The sequence below is a fragment of the Taudactylus pleione genome, unplaced genomic scaffold (assembly GCF_031769625.1).
Source record: "Taudactylus pleione unplaced genomic scaffold, aTauple2 ptg000547l, whole genome shotgun sequence".
Taxonomy (NCBI): Eukaryota; Metazoa; Chordata; class Amphibia; order Anura; family Myobatrachidae; genus Taudactylus; species Taudactylus pleione.
The window spans coordinates 1,717,441-1,742,506 of NW_028284949.1; the positions used below are offsets into that span (position 1 = coordinate 1,717,441).

Consider the following 25,066-nt stretch of genomic DNA (forward strand, 5'->3'; position numbering starts at 1 on the left):
TCGCCAGAATGTTAAGATTTTTTTGTGGAAAAAGGTCATGGATGTTAATTTGTTGCAAACAGGGTGCATTCCAGAAGGCCCCCATACACGGTGCGATACAAAGTTGGTAAGATGTGTTGTACAATTGCCCTTGAAATTCTTCCCTTGAAATTTTTCATAAGATGTGGTCAAATGGTGTAAGATTGATCGTTACGATCATAGGATAAGATGCATAGAACTGTATTACATTGTACTCAAAAGATCGTAGATCTCTCTGCAAAACCATCTGATCTGCGATCCAACTAGAAGACGCGGGGACGTGCATCGGGGTCACAGCACACACAAAAACACCTATTTTCATAAGATTGGTCTGTGCAACCTGTTGAAACTGGCTATATCGTGTAGACAATTGTCCTGTGTATGGGCACCTATAAGGCACATTTTAGTAACTTGGGTGGTGATGGGAGAAATATGATGTTTGAGGTTAGCTGGATTTATATTCCGTTATGAGTGGGGCCTGGATTTGGAGATATGTCACCAGCTAGTAGAATCAGGAGAGTGAGATAATTATAGTTGTAGGAGGTGTATGAAAGATTGTTATGGCAGCAGGTTAAGGATGTTTGTCAGTGTATATAGATAAAAAGCCCATGTGTGTACAGAGGGGTTAGATACAGGGAGAGTGACGGATGTAATAGCCTTAGAGAAGATACCATGGAGTAAAACAATTTTTAATACATGTTGATTTTGGATTAAAAGTTAAAATTTGTAGGACAGTACATAAACAAATATCAAGTTTGATTATGAAATTACCTGGTCACAGGTGGTGTCATGTTTGTTATACTGTTTTTTTTACCTGTTTAGAAAACCCACTTAGTTATTCCACACCATGTATTTCCACAGTTAGCTACCCCCTAAGACTGAATGGTAAGAAATAGTATGGCTGATAACACATGACTACATCTGAGCCAATTGGTCAGCGGAATGAAATATAGATTGATAAAAGGACATACATTGCACTGTGTGTGTGAGAAAACAACAGGCAGTGTGCTACTATAATCTATGCTCCACTGATCCCCATCACACACAGGTAATGACAATTACAAGCATCTCAAAAAAATCACATAAGTCTAAAATCAGAGGGAAGATGTGATGTTCTCCACAATGGACTGACATTGGGAATTTGTCTCCACACGGTTCTATTGGTTAGAATTCAAGGAGACTGCGTACTACTTGCTTTTGGTTAGCAACACTAAATACATCTTTCCCTCCTGGTTCTTTCCTTTATCTGTTCCCTTCTGTTGTCCATGACTGTGTTATATACTTTCCTTTTATTATAGGTTGATTGTTGTGTGGAAAATGTACCAATGTTTTGTCTACTGATGGCACTGTGTATTGTCCATTCTGCTATTGCTGGGACCTAAAATACAATAGATTAGCTAAAAGATTTGAAGCATTTGAATTATTTAAAGTATTGGGTTTCATGTCTATCAGCTCATTCTTTTATGTATTATTTGATGTTTTACAAGATTTGATTTATCTGTAAAACATTTCCCACACTCAGAGCATGGAAATGGTTTCTCACCTGTGTGACATCTTTGATGTGTAATGAGACTTGATTTTGCTGTAAAACATTTCCCACACTCAGAGCATGAAAATGGTTTCTCACCTGTGTGACTTTTCTGATGTCTAATTAGACTTGATTTCTTCGTAAAACATTTCCCACACTCAGAGCATGGAAATAACATTTCACCTGTGTGACTTTTCTGATGTGTAATTAGATTTGATTTTGCTGTAAAACATTCCCCACACTCAGAGCATGGAAATGGTTTCTCACCTGTGTGACATTTCTGATGTCTAATTAGACTTGATTTCATCGTAAAACATTTCCCACACTCAGAGCATGGAAATAGTTTCTCACCTGTGTGACATCTCTGATGTGTAACAAGATTTGATTTCTGTGTAAAACATTTCCCACACTCAGAGCATGGAAATGGTTTCTCACCTGTGTGACATTTCTGATGTTTAACAAGATATGATTTCTGTGTAAAACATTTCCCGCACTCAGAGCATGAAAAAGGCCTCTCACCTGTGTGACATCTCTGATGTGATTTAAGATATGATTTATAGATGAAACATTTCCCACACTCAGAGCATGTATGGGGCATTGCACTGGTCTTAGTTGGTTGGTCTTTAATAACATTTGTAATCTGTTGGGCATCTATAGAACAGGAAAATATTTTATCTACTGCAGGAGCTGTAATAGGTGTACCAATATCTGAGTCATCAGGAGAACATTCCCCATAATCAGATGACACATCTGTACTGTGAGGTACTGGGTGTATAATTGTGGTGTTAGGGTTTTGTCCTAGAGACTCTCGGGTGATGTTGTGATCTTCTATTTCACCATCTGTAGATAAGATGAGATGTCCCTCTGAGACCTTCCTTCTGTTACATCCATCTGCTGGGAATAAAATAAATATATGATAAAAGTATTATTTCCCTGTAACATGGATAGTTTTCCAATAGAGACTACGGTGACAGGTCCCCAAATTAGCAACAAATGGGGAAGTTCTGTTGTTTCATGGTACAATTTATAGCTTTAACATATTATGCTATGCTATAATTATCACAGGGTTTACATGTTTGTTCTAATACAAAACATAACGACAATTGTTGTCGGCATTGGCACCACAACTACATACCTGGGTCCATCTAGCAATCCAAGCACAAGGGCTTAAGCAAAACATATAAGCATGCAGCCCAGTATCAAGGTTCTTGCAAGTATTTATATCAGGGGTGGGGAACCTTTTTTCTGCCGAGGGCCATTTTAAGATATATAACAATATTCGTGGGCCTGGTGCAGACCACGCCGGCTAGGCCACAATCGCCAGTTTTTACAGCAATGCCCGGATCATCCTGAGGATGCTCCGGGGAGCTGTAAGGGCAGCGGTGTGACCGTCGGAAGTGTCCTAAGAGTGCTCCAGGCAGCACTGCTCTGCTGCATAGATTCTGGCTGCAGGGTGCTATTCTAGGCATCCTGCTAGCCAAATGAGGCTAGCCCAAAAAAGCTCAGAGGGCCAGATGAAATGGTTCCGGGGGCCTTATACGGCCCCCGGGCCTGAGGTTCCCCATCCCTGATTTAGTAAAGGACTTAACTAGGCACCTACCTCAAACATGAACAAATTTGAAGTATTTATAGATTTGAATAAATACATGAGAAACCTTACCCTGAGAAGACACTTTATAAAGGAAAGAGACGGTACCCATCAAGAATTTTGAATCTATGTAAAAATCTGGACTAAAAGGCAAATCAACGTACTACCCTGTGGAATCTAAGAGTAGCCACATAGAGATCTTTTATGAAAAGGTTAAAAAGGACCTGTGTGATTCAGACATCAAGAAGGTATCTAAACAGAACCTTAGGAATGAAGAAAAGCATGCCTTCAAACAACTACAGAAAAACAAGGGGATAATCATCAAACAAGCTGACAGAGGGGGGGGATTAGTAATCATGGCAAGACAAGCTTACCTAAAGGAAGCCAACAGATTGCTGGGAGACAAGGTCTCATATGTCACACTGCAACAGAATCCTTTAGATAAATACACAGAGGAACTCAGAGTACTTCTTTTACGGGGTCTCCGTGATGGAACCCTATGCAAAGTGGAATATCAGTACTTGATGACAACTAATCCCACCACCCCCATATTTTATTTTCTACTAAAGATCCTTGATAGATCCACCAGGAAGACCCATTGTAGCGGGCACAGATTCATTAACTTCCCACCTTTCAGAACACGTGGATGTATTCCTGCAAAAATATGTGGTGAAATTAGAATCTTACTTGAAAGATACCACAAATCTCTTACAACATTTGGAAAAAATTGAATGGAAAGACACATATAAATGGATCACTATTGATGTGCAAGCTCTGTACACCTGCATTGAACACACTAAAGGTGTTAATGCATGCAGATTAGCCATGGAGGAGGATGACTCTATGGATACTACACATCGCAAGTTTTTATGTGATCTTATGATTTTTATACTCAACCGCAATTATTTAAAATTTTTAGATGTGTTTTATCGTCAAATCTGTGGTACTGCGATGGGTACTATTTTTGCGCCAAGTTTTGCTAATATTTTTATGGGGCAGTGGGAAAAGGAATATATTTATACCAAAAATCCTTATAAGAACAAAATAATCATGTATACATTGATGATATTCTCATAATTTGGAATGGATCAGAGGAGGATTTTAAACAGTTTTTAACATACATTGAGATCAATGACATGAATCTGAAATTCACATCTCACTTCAGTGACACCTCAACAGAATTTCTGCATCTAGTTTTGAACCAAGAGGAAGGGAAAGTCATTACTAAAACATATATTAAGGAGGTAGATACCAACAGCTATCTACATTATAAGAATGGATATTTAAAGAAATGGAAAAACAATATTCCATATTCCCAATTTCACAGAATAAAGCGGAATTGTACCAGAGAAAGTGACTGTAAAGATCAGATCAATATCTACACTGAAAGGTTCACACAGAAAGAATATCCATTAGAACTTTTAACTAAGGCAGCTAAAAAAACAGAAGAGTTGAAGAGAGATCTATTGAATTACAAGACTACAACTAAAGAGAACTTTCTACCTTTTGTAACTACGTATAATTGACATGAGAACAAGATCAAGGGATGTTTACAGAAACATTGGAATATCTTGCTTATGCATCCAGTACTCAAGCACATTCTTCCTCCAAAACCTACTGTTCTCTTCAAGAAGGGTAAAAGTCTTAAGGACACTTTGGCGCCAAGTATGATTAGAGATGATAATCAGGCAAGAAATTATACTCTTCAGTGTTCTCCCCAGAAAATGTTTCCAGCCGGGTGGCATCAAAAAGTAGCTGGGTGGGGGAGTTCGCAATAATAACATGTTTTAAACCCTGACCTTACAATGATTTAAACTTGAAATAACATTTTATATATTAATTCTCTTATTAGAGGTCCAGTCATCTGATTATGAAAAAGCTGCAAAGTCTGTAGGATCTGGTCCTTTTTATATAGCTCCCGGATACAGTCCCCACTTGCAGGCTCCCAAAGTGCCGGGTGGTAGCCTGTTTCTTGCCGGGTGGTGCACCCGCAAAAAACAGCCTGAGGAGAACACTGCTCTTCCTCCTTGTTTAGGATGCTACAAATGTGGCCGCTGTAACATATGCAGATATCTTCATCCACGTAGAAAAGTTTTTTACGACTACAATGAAGCTAAAGAATTCAAGATCAAAACTTTATGAACTGTAATTCTACATCGATTATCTATGTATTAGAATGCAAATGTGGCTTAAAGTATGTAGGGAAAACCAAAAGACCCCTCAAACTAAGGATTCAAGAACACATCCGTAACATTTAAGAATAAAGTAGAAGGACATGCGGTTTCCAGACATTTTATTACCCATCATGAATCCAACCCTGAATAATGCACCTTTAAAGCAATAGAACAAGTGACCTTGGGAGAAAGAGGAGATTTGGGCAATAAACTTTTGCGGAGAGAAATGTTTTGGATTTCCCAACTTAATACAATGGCTCCAAATGGTTTTAATGAAAGTTATGAAATTGCCCCCTTCCTATGATGGATGAGTTGGTAGCTGTGGATATCCTCTAAATTATCTACAACCTTACCATTGTACTGAAGCCCAATCTCGTCTAATCTTGGAAGCTAAGCACAATTGGGCTGGGTCAGTACTTGGATGGGAGACCACCTGGGAATACTCAGTGTTGTAGTATATAATATCCACAGTAGGGCGCACATTAGCCACTCAGTCCACCTAAATGATTATGGGTCACATGCGAGTCGAAGATTTATGGAATACAATGAAGATACTTTTATTGACCAGCCTTTATTAAAAAGTTATGGAATATTGACTTCAATTTACCTAATTTATCTCCTACATCAATTCTGGACTTTGAATAATTATCACCTTATACAAGCTTAAATTACCATGTCTTACTCTTAATAACATCACATCGCTCACTCTCATACATTACTCCCTTACAGCTAATATGAATTATATTATATGATGTGATTCATGTACTAGAAAGCCAGGCTCCTTATTTCATATATTTGCCAATATATTTACTAATTTCTCCCCGTTTTCAATTATTATCAGCCGTGCATGGAAAGATGGCGTCCCTGTCACCATAGCAATGCTGATACCGATGTCTTGAGAGCAGCCACATGATACAGTCACCACGTATGCGCTAATCACAGTGCCAAGTAGGGAATAGACTTGATGACATCAGCGGGCGGAAGCAACAAACAAAGGCAGAAGTTGGAGAATGCCTGGAGGCTCCACCTAGACAAGATAAGCCGGACCACTAACATAGCCGCGCACAGACTACAACAAAATGGTGGACACATAGCCACAAATGCAGACACATTCTGAGAGATGCCAAAACATACCTACGCTACATTCTGAGAGATGCCAAAACGGATATGATGACATGATTGAGCGGAAGCTGAACTGGCAAGGGCGGAAGTCATTGTACGGCCGGTGGCCCTGAGTCACTCTATGAACTTGACACTGATATAAGACTTATGGACATCCTACTAAGGATGATGTGTGATAATTCATATGTTTCCAACTAATTATAAACGCTTTGTAAAAAGAACGCATTTCCGGATGTGTCTGACCGGAAGTGACGTCAAAGATGGCCTTAACGAGGCAATTGGAGCCCTGTCTTACAAAGGGTATAAAAAGTGGCAAGCCCTGATTAAAAGCATCCCTTGATGAAGTCCCCAAGTGGATGAAATGCGTTGGGTTAGCTGCCTTTGCCTGAATGAACCATTACAGATAAGCACTATATTCCATAGAAACTTCTTATACTTTTGAAACAAGTCTGGAACTTTTTAGAATTTGTTTTTTACTTGTTTTTACATAATGATTCCTCTGTGTTACTGGCTATTTTAAATATATGAATTCCATTTGTTTTTAAATGTATGAATTGCATCTAGAATCATCTTAAATATTTATTAGCACTTTTTGCACACTGTGGATAATTAACTCATCAGCACAACCTGTGCTTACACTAACAGTATTTATTTATTTATTTATATGTATGTTTTATGTATTTATTTTAATTATTAAATTGTGATATATTTATTTATCTATAACTCATATATTCTGTGTACTATATTTGCTGAATAAATTGCACACCTCACAAATAATTGCACTAATATATGTCAGTCGTTCACCACCTGTTACACTTGTAACATAATATATATATATATATATATATACATACATACACAAATAAATAAATAAGAGTGCACTTACCAGGCTTGATTCAAGAAGTAAAATATATACTTAACACTTTATTCTTTCATAGGGTAAAACGACAGTTGTCCTAGATCGACGTTTCGGTCCATACAGGGAACTTTCTCAAGACCCACAATCTGCCACAAGGTCAGCCAGAATGCAGAAGCAACCACTACCAGGCATCTGCACGCTCTTTTATGTCCAACACGTGTAATGCGGTCAGAAGTGACATCATCGTCACAGCGCAACCATCAAATGTCACCCCCTCCAGGTAACATACATAACCATATCATCATTTATCAAAAAAGCCTTGTTGCCACCAATATATATTACTGAGAGATCCTACCCTGTGCCACGTTCCATTCTACTCTCCATTATAAGCAACCGGAAGTGCCGCGTGATGCGCAACATCCGGTAGTCTAAAGGATGCTGGAACGTAATGCCTAGCAGCCGAGTGCTGGCTTGCGTTCCACAGTTACAAACAAGAGAAAATATCATAGATCCCACATGGAAATCCTGCGTTTACTTGCAGCCAGTTAAAGCGCCACATATTCTAATGATATTATCTATTTATTCAAAGAGCGAGCAAATGCCTGAAGGTTCACCTAAAACTCTTGTCACATACAATATAAACTAAATAGTACATAGCGGACACCAAAGTATATATATCAATACATAACATATATCACACAAAAAATATAAAAAAATAGAATTATTCTTAAATCCTATAGCCCGATCACCAACTCCTAGAAGTGTATTCATGAAAAACATGATATTGGTACAGAATTACATTGCTTTTAAAATGCCAATCATTAACACTATGAATCCTATCTGAACAATAAGTCCTCACTAAAAATAAAAAAATGGAGAGTGGGTTCATCTCATTCAGCCCTATAGGAGCTACAGTGTCAAGATGTTGTATCCACTATGCCTCCTTTTTTAGTAATTTGAGGCCACGGTCACCTCCCCTTAACAACGGTGGTATCCAATTGATAATCATGCAATAAAGTGTTGATATTTTATGTTTCGCTGTCACAAACTGTAGAGCCACCAGTTTATCTGAGGCCGCACTGTTGTTAGCCAAGCGGATTGAGAACCTATGCTGGTTCATTTCGTGAATTGTGCGAATGGCCTTGCCTATGTAAATCAGTCCGCAAGGGCAGGTCAACATATACACCACATGGACCATTTGGCAAATGAAACGGTAGCGGAGATAAATCTTCCGTCCTATATGTGGATGACAAAAAAATTTGCCAGTGGTCATTCCACGGCACGTGGTGCAGCCAAAGCACTTGTAACATCCTTTTTGCCGAGTTAACCAATTCCCCTCAGTTGAGGTTGTCGGTTGCATGTTGGGTCTTAGTAGAGCATCCTTTAAGTTAGGGCCCCTCCTAATGCTCAGCAGCGGTCTCTTACCTTGTAGCCTTTTAAATGACGAATCACTAGTTACCAAAAGCCAATGTTTTTTAATAGTCCTTTGTACAGTTTTAAAACCCGTGTCACACCGTGTGCTTAGGATCATTCGGTTACATGACCTGTCCATATGTTTCACTTCCTTAGGTTTCTTGTAGAATATATTTTTAGCTCTGGTGAGGCAATTTACTACCATTTTAGGTTGATAGCCCCTCAAAATAAATCTTTGCTTGCACTCATCCAATTGGATCTCTGCTCTTGCCGTATCTGAATTATTCCACAGTATACGTAGAAACTGTGAAATCAGTAAATTTGACTTAAGGGAATAGGGATGGTGACTCCAAGCCCTCAACAGAGTGTTCCTGTCCGTATATTGGTCATTCTGTACAACTATCATGTTTTTCATAAATACACTTCTAGGAGTTGGTGATCGGGCTATAGGACTTAAGAATAATTAATTCTATTTTTTTATGTGATATATATAATGTATTGATAATTGATTAAAAGCACAAAGTTTTGCACTATTTCTACAAAAGTCTCCTGAGTGCCGCCAGTTCTTTATTTCTATAATGTATTGATATATATACTTTGGAGATGTCCGCTATGTACTATTTAGTATATATTGTATGTGACACCAGTTTTAGGTGAACCTTCAGGCATTTGCTCGCTCTTTGAATAAATAGATCCAATGTTTGGCTATTGTATAATATCATTAGAATATGTGGCGCTTTATTTGGCTGCAAGTAAACGCAGGATTTCCATGTGGGATCTATGATATTTTCTCTTGTTTGTAACTGTGGAACGCAAGCCAGCACTCGGCTGCTAGGCATTGCGTTCCAGCATCCTTTAGACTACCGGATGTTGCGCATCACGCGGTACTTCCGGTTGCGGATAATGGAGAGTAGAACAGAGCGCGGCACAAGGTAGGATCTCTCGGTAATATATATTGGTGGCAACAAGGCTTTTTTGATAAATGATGATATGGTTATGTATGTTACCTGGAGGGGGAGACATTTGATGGTTACGATGTGACGATGACGTCACTTCCGACCGCTTTGCACGTGTTGGACATAAAAGAGCGTGCAGATGCCTGGTAGTGGTTGCTTCTGCATTCTGGCTGACCTTGTGGCAGATTGTGGGTCTTGAGAAAGGTCCCTGTATGGACAGAAACATCGACCTAGGACAACTGTCGTTTTTACCTATGAAAGAATAAAGTGTTGAGTATATTTTTTACTTCTTGAATCAAGCCTGCTGAGTGCACTCTTATTTATTTGGATATTATGGCCTTTTTCCTCGTGGACTAAGCCTGAGTTTACTGGCACCCCAGCTGATGTATGTTTAATACGCGAGTGCTACTCCGCTCCCGATGTGTGTGTATATATATATAAATATATATCTTTATATTTATACATATAAATATATATATACAGCAAGTAGGAATTACAAATCAGCCTCTCGTACTCTGTTTAAACATTGCACATTATCTATACTGTGCCCAGCACTGAGAGGTAACAGTCTTGGCGGTGCAGCCACCAGATGATGTTCAAATGCCACATCCAGCTGCAAACAACGTACATACTACATCATTATATATGCAGACAGCATAAAGCCTATAATAGCAATATTTCCCTCTGATGGTGCCATAGCACATAATGTTATGCAGTAGTGGCCATCTCAGCCCTGTGGCTCGGGTCGCCGACCATATACGACAACAATTGTCTTTGTGTATTGCATTTATATATGGCATTACTATGCCACGCAGCTTGTACCATGTACAAGATGGATAAACCCAGGCACGGACATGTTTGTATGATAATTTCAGATGCTTGCGCTGGAGTTTACATTGTGACAAGGAGAGTATATTTCATAAACTATAGATGAAATGTGTTCTGACATACTAGACAAGGCCTAGCCAACCTGTGGCTCACCAGCTGCTGTGAAACTACAAGTCCCAGCATGCCCTGCCAAAGTTTGGCTATTAGGAAATGCTAAAACTGTGGCAGGGCATGCTGGGATGTGTGGTTTCACAACAGCTGGGGGACCACAGGTTGGCCAGGCCTGTACTAGACCATGAAAGCTGAAGACACATAAACAAGATACTGCTGCCTCCAGGCTTGCAGGAAAGATATGCAATATCCATGGGATGTACGGAAAGAGAAGCTTGAAATGTACACAGATCACCATTCTGGGGAATATTTACATGAATATTTTTTTTTATTGCTAATTTCCATTATGAAAAAGCAGACAAGTAGTGTGAACGGAAATTATTTCATCCCAAAAGACGTGTTCCATGCCCTAATGCTGATCCTTCCAATATACAGAAATGTCTACCAGCTCTTATTAGGAAGTTAGCAAAAATATTCAGCATATTATCCTATGTAGTACTGGCCAGTGTGCCCATCCTCAGGACGCCCTGCAGGTGCCCCAGAAACAATCTGGCTGTAGGCACCCATGGGGGGTAGATAGTGCTGTCCACAGAGCCTCTGCGCCCTGTGAGATGACACCAGTCGCCCATAGCTAGTTACGGCACTGTGTTGTAGTGTAAGGAGTATGTGAATGTGACTCTTCTCTGTAATAAGTCGTTATTACTCACCTGTAGTGATATCTGTAAGGATTTCCTCCTCCTTACACTGCTGATCACCCCTCACATATGTCTCTTCTCCCTTTGTATCTTCTACCTTCATATCAGTCACATACGTCTCTTCTTCTCCCTCTGTATCTTCTGCCTTGATATCAGTCACATACGTCTCTTCTTCTCCCCCTGTATCTTCTGCCTTCATATCAGTCACATACGTCTCTTCTCCCTCTATATCTTCTGCCTTCATATCAGTCACATACGTCTCTTCTTCTCTCTCTATGTCTTCTGCCTTCATATCAGTCACATACGTCTCCTCTTCTCCCTTTGTATCTTCTACCTTATTATCAGTCACATATGTCTCTTCTCTCTCTATATCTTCTGCCTTCATATCAGTCACATATGTCTCTTCTCCCTTGTTAGCTTCTGCCTTCATATCAGTCACATACATCTCTTCTTCTCCCTCTATATCTTCTGCCTTGATATTAGTCACATACATCTCTTCTTCTCCCTCTATATCTTCTGCCTTCATATCAGCCACATACATCTCTTCTACCTTTACATTAATCACATAGGTCTCTTTTTCTCCCTCTGTATCTTCTACCTTATTATCAGTCACATACGTCTCTTCTTCTCTTTTGTTATCTTCTGCCTTCATATCAGTTACATACATCTCTTCTTCTCCCTCTGTATATTCTGCCATCATATCAGTCACGTGCGTCTCTTCTACCTTTATATTTTCTGCCTTTATACAAGTCACATACATCTCTTCTTCTCTGTCTATATCTTCTGCCTTAATATGAGTCACATACTTCTCTTCTTCTCCCACTATAGCTTCAACATTAATATCAGCAAGATCTTTAATCTAAATGACCGATAAAAAAATCAATTCTAATTTCATTGAGAGTAAACAATGAGAGATTACTTACCTTTGTTATCTCTTTTTTCTAAGTCTATAGGGTACACAGGGTTAACCTTGGGGTATAGCTGGATCTAGATCCACGGGCACCACGCAGTTAAAGCTTTAGCTCCCAGGATGCACTGGGTCCATCCGCCTCTATACCCCGCCCCCTCAGTTTCAATGTGGTATCCTATTAGTATGCAAGAATTAATAAGTGAATATTGAGTATTGTGTATGAATGTGTTTTATATAATTGTGTATGAGTAAATACCCACACATCCATAAATGTGTCTATGCAATTATGACCTGAAAAAAGTGTAAGAGATAGGAGATCAACTTAGCTGTGATCTATTACATCAGCTGGGGAACATAATCGGTAATCATTTAGTATTCCTGGAATCAGGGTTCCCGTTAACACGAGACTGATTGGATACCGGCAACATGAACAAGATAGGTAAGGGTATTTAAACCCAATAGACCCGCTCATCGGGTTGACTCCATGAGTAAGCGATAGGCGAAATGCGCATTGTAACTCTGCACTAAGGGCACACCTGCTTCACCTCCGACGCTAACCTCTGCTAATGATTGAAACGGCTGCTGTAATTTATCAGCCGGGCAGTGACTGAGTAAGCGCCGGAGGGTAGACGCTGATGCCTGTGTGTCATGTGAAATTTTGATCTGTAGTGGTTATAATATTCAAATTGATAGTGAGGGTTGATGTGACTAAAGGCAGCCACATATCTGGATGGTGTGAACGGGCAGTCACTGTGGATAATTACCTCTAAGCTTGGATCATATTAATTGACCTGAGGATAAGAGGAACTCAACCCTTAAACCAATTTAATGTGAAATAACTGCACATCACAGCTGATTTATCTATGATTATAGCGATCACCTAGAGACACTTACCATCTGTCCTATTCAAATATACAGTATTAACATCGCCAAAAGCCACACTAAATGGACCCTATGTATGAATTATATCTACTTCATACTGAGTGATAGTTTGGATTCAGATGCCCTGTATACAAGCAGCCTGAGGAGGATAATTTTGTCACCCTAATAGGACATTTTTGTATCTGCTAATAAGCAACAATATGTTGTAACAACTTAATGCTAAATTGTTTCAATAAGGTTGCTCTATAGGGAGGAGAATCTCTGTTCATTACTGTCAATAAGCAATTACATGATAATGTGAATACAGAGTAGAAAACCTGTACAACAGTTTTGTCATTAATTGACATCCATAGAAAGTCCATCCAAATACGAGGGAGTCCCGAAGGGCATTTTTTTAATGTAATCTTATATATTTTTTTTTCATTATTTTATAATTTGTTTAATACTTTGCCAGTTTATGTATTTTGTTAAGGGGATACAATTTTTAATAAATACTTAATAAAGGTTAAATTTTAAAATGTATTTTTTCTCGATCTGTGCACCGATGGCCGCCGGAAACCTCAGAGGCGGTGTGGCCATAGGAGGAGAGCAGCTCAGCAACACCAGACCTGTGCGGAAAGGCGCGCTGAGTTGAGGGGAGGAGCTGCTAAACAGGGAAGGATGCCTCCCCTGGCCGGCTATTAACTCCCAGGATGCCGCCTCCAGCTTGCCGCAATATATCCCTGGTGGTCTAATGGACGCACGGGGTATTCCTCCGGAGGGGGGGGGCGCGGCCACTGCCAGCGCCTCCGGTCTGTCCCCAGAGACAAGAGACTGCATTTTCACCCGCCGGTCAAAGCAAGCGGTGACTCACGTCTTACCTGGTCCCCGTCGTTCCGGCAGCAATCTAGGGATCCCCCAGAGCCCGGCTAGTACAGACTCTGGGGTCCGGCCGTGATCCCCAGATCTGTACTGGCATTGTGGGGCCGGCAGGGTGTAGGAGCATCCGATGGACAGTCCGACGCTGCCGCTCTGAAGAGTTTTCAAAATAAAATAGAATGAAAAAACTCCTAAAATATAAAAAAAAGCTTAGGGGCTGCTAATCAGCCCTCCTGCGTAAACGGTGACCCAACTCCGGTGGACACCAACTGAAACTGAGGTGCCTGTGGCTCGGGGGCGGGGTATAGAGGAGGATGGACCCAGTGCATCCTGGGAGCTAAAGCTTTAACTGCGTGGTGCCCGTGCATCCAGAACCAGCTATACCCCAAGGTCAACCCTGTGGACCCCCTATAAACCCTGAAGAAGAAAGTATAATATCAGTGTATAAGACATACAGAGATGCTCTATATATCACATAGTGTCAGTCACGTTGGTATTTGGAGAGACTCTAAATTCCATCTACCTGATGCTCCTGTAGGATCCTGTGATTCTCCTCTGTATGATCCTGAGAATAAAGAGGACGGGGACATCTCTCTGGGGTATTTCTGTTACTGGCTCCATCTGTAGGAGACACACAGCGACAGAGTACACTGTATATATGTGATTATCAGATTATGGGCCTGATTCAGAGCCGGTCGCTAGATGGGTACGCTCGCACAGAGCGTATGCAAATATGACCAAGTGACGGCATGGGAAGCGATCGCTCGGCAAGGCATAAGCACACCCACCATGTCTTTTCGAGCGATCACTTTGAGTAGGCAGACGCCCATTACAGTATGGTGAGCCGCCCTCTAGCAGACGTCATCTCCAGGAAGTGTTTTAAAACATTGGTACATCGAGGACTATCGGAAGCGAACGCAAGCACTTGTGGTTGCTTTACCCTACCGCAAGCACTGCGAGGATTTCAGTGTGAAAAAAAAGCAGGTGACGTGTACTATGACACTGCCTGTTAATTATGCACGCCTCTGAAACGGCGTTGCAACACTCAGGCACGCCTGCGTCCGCATCTCCACTCCCCCGTTTTTACTGCACTGCCCCTGTTACCACCCACAAATGGCCTCTCCTGTCACTCTTTACACTGGGCTGTCTTTTGAGGGCGAGCGAGCAGGTCCCGATCGCTATGAATAGTTTGTGCACGCGCACTGCAATGCATGCGCAGATTAGCAAACATCGGCAGCAGCGAGCGGACGCTTGCTAGCGACCGGGTCTGAATCAGGTCCTATATAAACATATAAGTGGGCCCCACACCTACTCTCCCCCCTACAATAAATGACAGTCTTCTCTTACCCAGTGATGTGAGGGGCCAGGGATTCTCCATCATCACGTCCTTGTACAGACCCCTGTGTCCTTCTATATACTCCCACTCCTGCATGGAGAAATAGACAGTGACATCCTGACACATTATAGGAACCTGACAAACACAATGACATAGTCATCACCCAGACACATCACCTAGTGGTACTGTCATGTCCCATTCCCAGCAGTCACCTCTCCAGTCATGTCCCTGTATTATTACTATAGATATAAGTGATATCACTGTGACACTCCCAGATCTTTCCCCTCCACAATCATGTCCCTGTATTATTACTAAAGATATAAGTGATGACACTGTGATGCTCCAAGACCTACTCACCTCCCCAGGATTCAGGGGTTGACTCAATTAGACACATAATAGTCGCATCCAGCACTAAGTGCAGCTATATGCCGCACTTACAATACCACTGGACTCGTACAAAAATCCAGGAGTCCAGAGCTAGATCAGGCCATGAGGGGGGCAAGTTACGGGTCCAGCAATGGCAATTTCATGAAGTTGTAGCGGGAACTCGTTTCACTGCATCTTATTCAATTGACCACATAGTAATCTCAGTCATTTAATTCCTGTAATGTCTTTAATATAACGTATACGCCAGGAAAGCTCACTAAAGCAACCAGTGCTCATACTTAAACGTGCACCACCGATAGATGAACTATGTGATTTAAAAGCTTTCATTTTTAGGGTTTTTTAAATTGCTAATTTACTCAGGCAGTTACAGTAAGAGACAATAGGTGTATGTGTGTAGGTGGTGGGGTGATAGGTGAGGGGTTATATTTTGGCACAAAGGTTAGTTTCTTTGTAACACTCTATATCAGCTGTAAAGAATACGGTGACAGAGAATTAGACCTTGATTACATCTCAAGCTAACACCACTAGCAATACATGTGCCCTGTTTTTCCTAATAGCTACAGGGTTATTACAGCTAATGCCCCATCTACCACTGATCTGGGTTATTGTTTTACTGAGAATGATATTAGTGGTATTTGCCAACCAGTTACCTACATGTGCATCTACATTGGCTAAAAATATATGGGATGTACTAAGGACCACATTTGTGAGGGAACCTGGCAATCGGATCCCTTGTTTCATCCTCGTCTACTGTATATCCAGAGGCCAGAATCTGTGAGGGAGAAAAGATCCAGACTAATATAAAGTAATGTTCTTTATTGCTTTTTTGTCACAATTGGTGTTTGTGATTTACCTGACCGGATTCAGCGGAGACCGACTTGACTGGAACCATGGGTAACGTGAATAGCTCTTTTAACATAAGAATTGGATAGCAGTGAGAACTGCCTTTGATGATGAATGACTGGAACTGGAAACTTGAAACGTTGGAGTGGGACCAGAAGGAACTTGGAGGAACCGGACTGGGACCGGCAGGAAGGCTTACTGAGCTGGACGGGGTACTAGTAGATGGGCTTGCAGACGGATGGTAGCACGGAAGCTACTTGGTGCGGCTGGGAAGCCGTGTAGAGACTGATGGTAGCACAGGAGCTACATGGAGTGGCTAGGGAGTCGTAAGGTGAGTGGTGGTAGCTCAGGAGCTACTTGGTGCGGCTAGTGAGCTGTGAGGTGAACGGTGGTAGCACGGGAGCTACTAGGTGCGGCTAGGGAGCCGTAGATGGTTGATGGTAGCGGGGAAGCTACTTGTCGCGGCTAGGGAGCCGTAGGTGGTTGGTGGTGGCGTGGAAGCTACTGGTTGCGGCTTGGGAGCCGTAGTTGATAGATGGTAGCGTGGAAGCTACTGGTTGCGGCTTGGGAGCCGTAGATGATAGATGGTAGCGTGGAAGCTACTGGTTGCGGCTTGGGAGCCGTAGTTGATAGATGGTAGCGTGGAAGCTACTGGTTGCGGCTTGGGAGCCGTAGATGATAGATGGTAGTGTGGAAGCTACTTGTTGCGGCTTGGGAGCCATAGTTGATAGATGGTAGCGTGGGAGCTACTGGTGGCGGCTTGGGAGCCGTAGATGATAGATGATAGTGTGGAAGCTACTGGTTGCGGCTTGGGAGCCGTAGATGATAGATGGTAGCGTGGAAGCTACTTGTTGCGGTTTGGGAGCCGTAGTTGATAGATGGTAGGGTGGAAGCTACTGGTTGTGGCTTGGGAAGCCGAATGGAGATGGCGGTAGCAGGATTGCTGGACACAGCAGGTTTTCAGATAGAACTGGTCTAGGAACCAGCAGGAGCCTGGGATACACTTGTACTCAGAGGTACAGCTATAGCATAAGCTGTACACCACGGAACGTAACGAGATGTTCAGGCCCAGAATGCTATCAGGGGAGGATATATATACCCTGGGTCTGGCAGTAATTGGAGGATACGGACAGGTGGTCTGGCAGTAGTATTCTGAGTGGTGGAAGGCACAACATGCAGAGGGAGTAACCATCTCTGCAGCCCTTGAGAATCAGGACCACACCTGCGATTCCAATTAAGACTAGCAATGCTCACAGACAGAGGAGAGCCCAGGTGGCTAATCACTGTGGGAAAGAGAGCAGTCTGCACACACAGAAATGATACAACCAGCATGATGCAGAGCAGATCTCCCAAGTGAATTACAAACACAGATCCATGGAGCAGCTGGCAGAGGTAAGTCTCAAAGCAAAGGTAAAAACTAGCCAGGGTTGTGACAGTTATTTATTAATGTGTGATATCCTGTACAAGGAGATGGCTGGAAAAAGGGTATAATAATAAATCAAAGGATAGTGACGATCTTACCTGTGGAAGTGTTCTAATGTGCCTTAATACTAAAGTTGGTTACACACATAAATTATATATATATATATATATATATATATATATATATATATATACGCACACACACACGCTACTGCAAATAATTTATTTATTTTTTTTACTGAAGATTATATCGTGATTAAAAACTCATAGATACATAAATAAGTTACACTATAATACACAAAACATAAAAAGGAAAAAAAGGTCCTCTTTGGTACCTAAAACCAAATAAACAGATGTTGAAAATAGATTATGTGTGTGTATATTTATATATAAGTAAAATAAGATAATAAATGGAACTGTGTCGGAGGCGTGCCACCTCTATAAATCACAATGCGTCTGACATATCAGCGATACAAAAAAAGAAAAAGGAGGGGTATACAGAAACAAGTGGATATCTAGCTAACATCCCCATGTAATCAGGTATAACGGAGAAGCGAATAAGCACAGCTAAAAAAGTCCTGCAATATGCTGCCTGTAGAATCTACATTGAATAGAACAAAAGCCTCATATGCAAAAAGTAGTGCACAATGCTAAATGAAGGCACTCATATCCAAAAGGTTACGTATAGTGTATAACCTGCTGTATAATGTAAGGGCAAAACCCCTGCATAAGAGAGAAACTACATAGGAGAAAAACTAAGAGAAAATGTCAGATGTCAATTACCTACATTTAGTATAACCACCAATAGGACCTACAAAGAGCATAACCACAAATAGGACCTACATAGAGCATAACCACAAATAAGACCTACATAGAGCATAACCACAAATAGGACCTATATAGAGCATAATCACAAATAGTACCTACATAGAACATAATCACATAGTACCTACGGGATGCAATCGGGAAACCGGCTGCCTTAATGCCGACAGCCGGCTTCCTGACTGTCATATCCCGGCGAGGGTGAATTGCCGGGCGTCTAGATGTAGACGCCTGACATTTTCCCGACGCCGGGAGACAGGCGCCCGGCATCCCCCATGTTGGGGGAGGTTAGGGTTAGGCACCCCTAAGGAGGGTTAGGGGTTAGGTTAGTTTATACTTACCTTAGGGACGATCGGGATTTCCAGCGCTGTCGGGCTTCCTCTGCCGGGAACTCTGCTTCTGTCGGCCTGCATTTCTATTAGTCCCGTATATCTACATTGTCTTTCTACTGCGGTTTCTATATCTAATATTATTAATAATATATATATTTTTTTGTATTCTAATATGTTGTATTTACATTTAGTGACCATGCTAGGTCTGACAACATAGAGCCTGTTCATCATGTTCGAATTAATAATGATATATAATGAGAGTGGTGTTCATCTGGCCATATGTACATCTCAGTTAGATGTGAATAGTTAGGTTAACTAACATCATTTAATAATCTATGTGATTATAAAACCAAAAAGAAAGAGAAAGTATTCCTAAATAGGAATACTTTCTCTTTCTTTTTGACTTACGCTATTTTATTCCTGTTTATTGACATATATACAGGTCTCCATTTCCTCATCATATTGAGTCATTACTCTCTATCAGCTGCCATGACATATTGCATGCAAGCCTATGTCTACTAACCAGCTTGATCTACTAACGCTTTTTCAAGTTCATTGTGGAATGCATGCCATGCTCTGCTATTAACCACATGCTTACCATTGCTGATTGATGCATGCTTTGCCTTCTTATATGCTGATTCCTCATTGAGAGGTTTTCAGGTGGTCTGTGTGATCTGGGACTCATTATTATATTGTATTTTATTTTATGACTATATTCATAGTTTTTTTATATATATATATTTTATTGTCATGTTCATTGTCAGTGACTATTAAAACATTTACCTCTGTCCAGCGCTCTCAATTTTTTTTCTCTACATTGACCATAACCACAAATAGGACCTATATAGAGCATAATCACAAATAGTACCTACATAGAACATAATCACAAATAGTACCTACATAGAACATAATCACAAATAGTACCTACATAGAACATATCCACATAGTACCTACGGGATGCAATCGGGAAACCAGCTGCCTTAATACCGACAGCCGGCTTCCCGCCTGTCATATCCCGGTGAAATGCCGGGCGTCTAGATGTAGACGCCTGACATTTTACCGACGCCGGGAGACAGGCGCCCAGCATCCAATCGAAGGGAGGCCGGGCGCCGCGAGCGGACAGCCGCTGGGGGGGGAGGTTAGGTTTAGGGCACATGGGGGGGGGACTTAGGGTTAGGCACCCCCCTGAGAGGGTTAGGCTAGGGGGAGGGAGGGTTAGGCACCCCTGGGGGGACTTATGGTTAGACACCCCCCCGGGGGACTTAGGTTTAGGCAGCGGGGAAGAGGGGGGTTAGGCACTTAGAGTGGGGATTAGGGTTAGGCACTGGGGGGGGGTGTAAGGGTTAGGCACCCCTAAGGAGGGTTAGGTTAGTTTATACTTACCTTAGGGACGATCGGGATTTCCAGCGCTGTCGGGCTTCCGCTGCCGGGAACTCTGCTTCTGTCGGCCTGCCGATGCCGGGAATCGAACCGCAGTATTTCATATCGATTCCGTACCTACAATGAGCATAACCACAAATAGGACCTACATAGAGCGTTACCACAAATAGGACCTACATAGAGCATAACCACAAATAGGACCTACATAGAGCGTAACCACAAATAGGACCTACATAGAACGTAACCACACATAGTAACTACATAAAGCGTAACCACAAATAGGAGCTACATAGAGCATAACCACAAATAGGACCTACATACAGCCTAACCACAAATAGGATCTACATACAGCATAACCACAATAGGACCTAGAAACAGTGGTGCAATATAATAAATCAAGAAGCATCACAAAAACCATGAAAAGGATGACAGTTCATTAAGACCCAATGGTTGGACAAGCACTCCGGCAACTGCTGACTGTCCCCAGCCTCCTCCCGACACTAAATGTATGGGTATGCGCAATGTAACAATTTTCAGTGAATCTCTATTCAAAAACGTGGTTGTTGCTGGCGTTGCCAGGGGAGAGGAAATACTATCTGGAGCGGGTATTGGAATGGGCATTTCAGAGCTACAAATAAAAAAAAAATACTACTGCCCATTCCTGCCCTAACTTTGGTGTCAGTCGCCTTGCACTTCCCCTCCTTCTGTATGATGACCAATGGCCAGTCCCTGATCTGCTCAGGGTTAGTATGCTGATGGGCAGGATGCGGGGGCTAGGTTAGAGGACAAAGTTACAGACAGAACTGTAGTGTTCATTTTAGCACTCTGCACCTGTCGCAACCCAAGCAGTTCCTCTTTCCTGCCTAGGGGGTCGCTTTCTGCTCTGGTGCTTCTAGCACACTCTGGTCTGTATCTCAGCAGTTTGTTGCACGAGCTGAGTAATATCACATATCAGTGTGTGCCGGAAGCTTTGTTATTCTCCCTCATATAAAACTGTATTAATACCACATATCAATATGTGCTGGGAGCTGTGTTATTCCCCCACATATATCACTGTACAGTTCCCTACCCTATATAATAATATCACATATCAGTGTTTGCTGGGAGCTGTGTTATCCCCCCCTCATATATCATGGTATGGTCCCCTCTATATAATAATAATACCACATATCATTGTGTTCCAGAATCTGTGTGATTCTCTCATATATCACTATATGGACCCCCTCTCCAATATATAATAATAACACATATCAGTGTGTGCCGGGAGCTGTGCTACTTCCACTCATATATCACTAAACAGTCCCCTCTCTCCTATATAATAATAATACCACATATCAGTGTGTGCCGGGAGCTGTGATATTCCCCATCAAATGTTATTGTAGTCCCATCTCCCTATATAATAATATCACTTATCAGTGTTTGCTGGGAGCTGTGTTATTCCCCTCATATATCACTGAACAGTAGCCTCCCTCTATATAATAATACAACACAGCTGTGTGTGGTAAGAACAGTGTTATTCTCCCTCGTGTATCACTGTACAGTCCCCATCCCATATATAATAATACCATATATCAGTGTGTGCTGGAAGCTGTTATTCCAAATCATATATCACTGTACAATCCCCTCTCCTCTAAGAATAATACTATAACGTATACAGAGCACTTTACCTGGATGCAGCTGTCAGGAATGTCTATGAGAAAATGGCAGCTAAAGCCCTCGTGGCCCCGCCTCCTGTGCTCTGGAGGGCAAAAGGCACCCTGCCCTCCAGAAGGAGGGTAAAAAGCGCCCTGCCCTCACAGCCTGCAGGTGCCGTCTTCATTCACCTGCGGATCGCAGTGTCCCGCGGGTGGAGAAATGTGTGGGGACCCGGTCACCGCCGGAGAACAGACGCCAGGTACGCCCCCAAGAGTGACGAAAAGGGGACGTGTCTTATAGACACGCCCCCTTTTCAATGGCCACGCCCCCTTTTCGGGCACACAAAGGTGCCCTCTCTAGCTACGGCGCCCTGCCTGCCGCTGGAGCTAAAGTGAACACTACTATAATTAATGATACCACATATTAGTGTGTGCTGTGAGCTCTGTAATTCCCCCTCATAACTCACTGTACGGTCCCTTCTCCCCTATATAATTATAATATCACATATGTGTGTCTGCTGGGAGCTATGTTATTCCCCCTCATATATCACTGCACGGTCCCCTCCACCCGATATAATAATATAATCTATACAGTACAGGATTGGACACACTACCTGGCTTCGGCTTTCAGGAATGTCTATGACAAAATGGCAGCTAAAGCCCCCGTGCCCCTCCCCCTCTGCTCTGTGACAACTGTATGGTCACTTCTCCCCTATATAATAATAACACCACATATCAGTGTGTGCTGGTAGCTGTGTTATTCCCCCTTATATATCGCTGTACAGTCCCCTCCCCTATATAATATTAATACCACATATCAGTGTGTGCTGGGAGCTGTGTAATTTTTCCATCATAAATCTATGTACAGTCTCCTCCCCCTACATAATAATAATACCACATCTAAGTGTGTGCTGGGAGCTATGTTATTTTCCCCTCATATATCTATGTACAGTCTCCTCCCCCTATATAATACCACATATCAGTGTGTGCTGGGAGCTGTGTCATTTTCCCCTCATATATCTGTGTGTGCTGGGAGCTGTGTCATTTTCCCCTCATATATCTATGTACAGTCTCCTCCCCCTATATAATAATAATACCACATATCAGTGTGTGCTGGGAACTGTGTTATTTCAACCTCATATATCTATGTACACTCTTCTCCCCCTATATAATAATAATAATAATAATAATATCACATATCAGTGTGTGCTGGGAGCTGTGTTATTCCAAATCATAGATCACTGTACAATCCCCTCTCCTCTAAGAATAATAATACTATAACGTATACAGAGCACTTTACCTGGGTGCAGCTGTCAGGAATGTCTATGAGAAAATGGCAGCTAAAGCCCTCGTGGCCCCGCCTCCTATGCTCTGTGACTGCTAGGCTATAAAAACATGGCCGCCGTGTACCTTTTATGAGGACACTTGTAGACTATACAGTTTGTTACTCTACTGATGCTTGTGATCGGCAAGTTCAGGTGGCCGCTATTTACAGACGTCCTTCCTACTTTGTGCCGCCTGATTGGCTACTCGCTGCTGCCAATCACACTATTGGGAATGAGATAGGGCGGTCACTATGAAAGCTACACGGAGGTGTTTGGAGCGGGGCTATCTAGAGGGGCGGAACTGCAGTATTATCGGAGTATTACTGTAGGGTAATGTCTAAGTCCCCTTCACTGAGAGGACCCTGGCGTCATCAGCCAGTGTCCAGCTTCCTCAGTAGAGTAACAAATTGTATAGTCTACAAGTGTCCTCATAAAAGGTAAACGGTGGCCATGTTCTTATAGCCTACCAGTCACAGCACAGGAGGCGGGGCCACGAGGGCTTTAGCTGCCATTTTCTCATAGACATTCCTGACAGCTGCATCCAGATAAAGTTCTCTGTATACGTTATAGTATTATTATTCTTAGGAGAGGGGATTGTACAGTGATATATGATTTGGAATAACACAGCTCCCAGCACACACTGATATGTGGTATTATTATTATGGCAGAGGGGACCATACAGTGATATATGATGAGGGATAACACAGCCCCCATCACATACTGATATGTGGTATTTTTAATATATAGGGGGGTGGGGAGACTGTACATAGATATATGAGGGGAAAATAACACAGCTCCCAGCACACACTGATATGTGGTATTAATATTATGTAGGGGAGGGGACTGTACAGTGATATATAAGGGAGAATAACACAGCTCCCAGCACACACTGATATGTGAAATTATATAGGGGAGACGGGACCGTACAGTGATATATGTGGGGGAATAACACAGCTCCCAGCTCATACTGATCTGTGGTGGTATTATTATTAAGGGGGCGAAGAGTGTACATTGATATAAGAGGGGGAATAACATAGCTCCCAGCATCCACTGATATGTTGTATTATTATTATGTAGGGGAGAGGGGAATATAGTTTTATATGAGGGGGAATAACAGGAATCGGTATGTAATACTGCCGGCCGCATGGCTGGCAGTTCGATTCCTGGCAGCGTCAGGCCGACAGTGCTGGAAATCCCGATCGTCCCCAGGTAAGTATGAACTAACCTACCCCCCTAACCCTCCCTTAGGGGTGCCTAACCCTAACCTCCCCCCCCCAAGTGCCTAACCCTAATCCCCCCTCTAAGTGCCTAAACCTAACCCCCCCCCCTTGCCTGCTGCCTAAACCTAAGTCCCCCGGGGGTGCCTAACCCTCCCTCCCCATAGCCTAACCCTCTCGGGGGGGGGTGCCTAACCCTAACGCTCCCCCCCCCCGTGTGCCCTAAACCTAACTCTCTACCCCCCACTCCGCGCGGCTGTCCGCTTGCTGTGCCCGGCATCCCTTCGATCGTTATGCCGGGCGCTGGTCTTCCGGCGTCAGTGAAATGGGCGGCGTCTACATCTAGACGCCGGTCATTTCACCCTCGCCGGGATATGACAGTTGGGAAGCCGGCTGTCGGTATAATGTCAGCCGGCTTCCGATTGC

The 25,066-nt window shown here is 42.4% G+C and overlaps 1 protein-coding gene and 1 pseudogene across 2 annotated transcripts; one reads left to right on the forward strand and one right to left on the reverse strand.

The window, feature by feature from the left end:
* Positions 1-699: 699 nt before the first annotated feature.
* On the reverse strand, positions 700-23,441 carry LOC148500741 (uncharacterized). 2 transcript variants are annotated; one of them, XM_088451355.1, is made up of 5 exons: positions 23,399-23,441; positions 15,290-15,368; positions 14,466-14,563; positions 11,305-12,151; positions 700-2,437 (listed from the first exon to the last, which is right to left on the reverse strand). In XM_088451355.1, exons 2-5 carry the CDS (start codon positions 15,321-15,323, stop codon positions 1,467-1,469), a joined length of 1,950 nt encoding a protein of 649 aa, XP_088307481.1. In that variant the 5' UTR covers positions 15,324-15,368; positions 23,399-23,441; the 3' UTR covers positions 700-1,466. The 2 variants fall into 2 exon arrangements, with proteins under 2 accessions (XP_088307481.1, XP_088307480.1); XM_088451354.1 differs by having other exon boundaries at positions 700-2,440.
* LOC148500742 (5S ribosomal RNA) lies at positions 5,648-5,766 on the forward strand (annotated as a pseudogene).
* Positions 23,442-25,066: the final 1,625 nt, after the last annotated feature.

Excerpts from the sequence above, each read along its gene's own strand:
- LOC148500741 (XM_088451354.1), bottom strand. The coding sequence starts at position 15,323 with ATGATGGAGAATCCCTGGCCCCTCACATCACTGG. Across the intron at positions 14,564-15,289 it reads CTGGCCCCTCACATCACTGG|ATGGAGCCAGTAACAGAAAT; the intron begins GTAAGAGAAGAC and ends TGTCTCCTACAG. Across the intron at positions 2,441-11,304 it reads CCTTACAGATATCACTACAG|CAGATGGATGTAACAGAAGG; the intron begins GTGAGTAATAAC and ends TTTTATTCCCAG.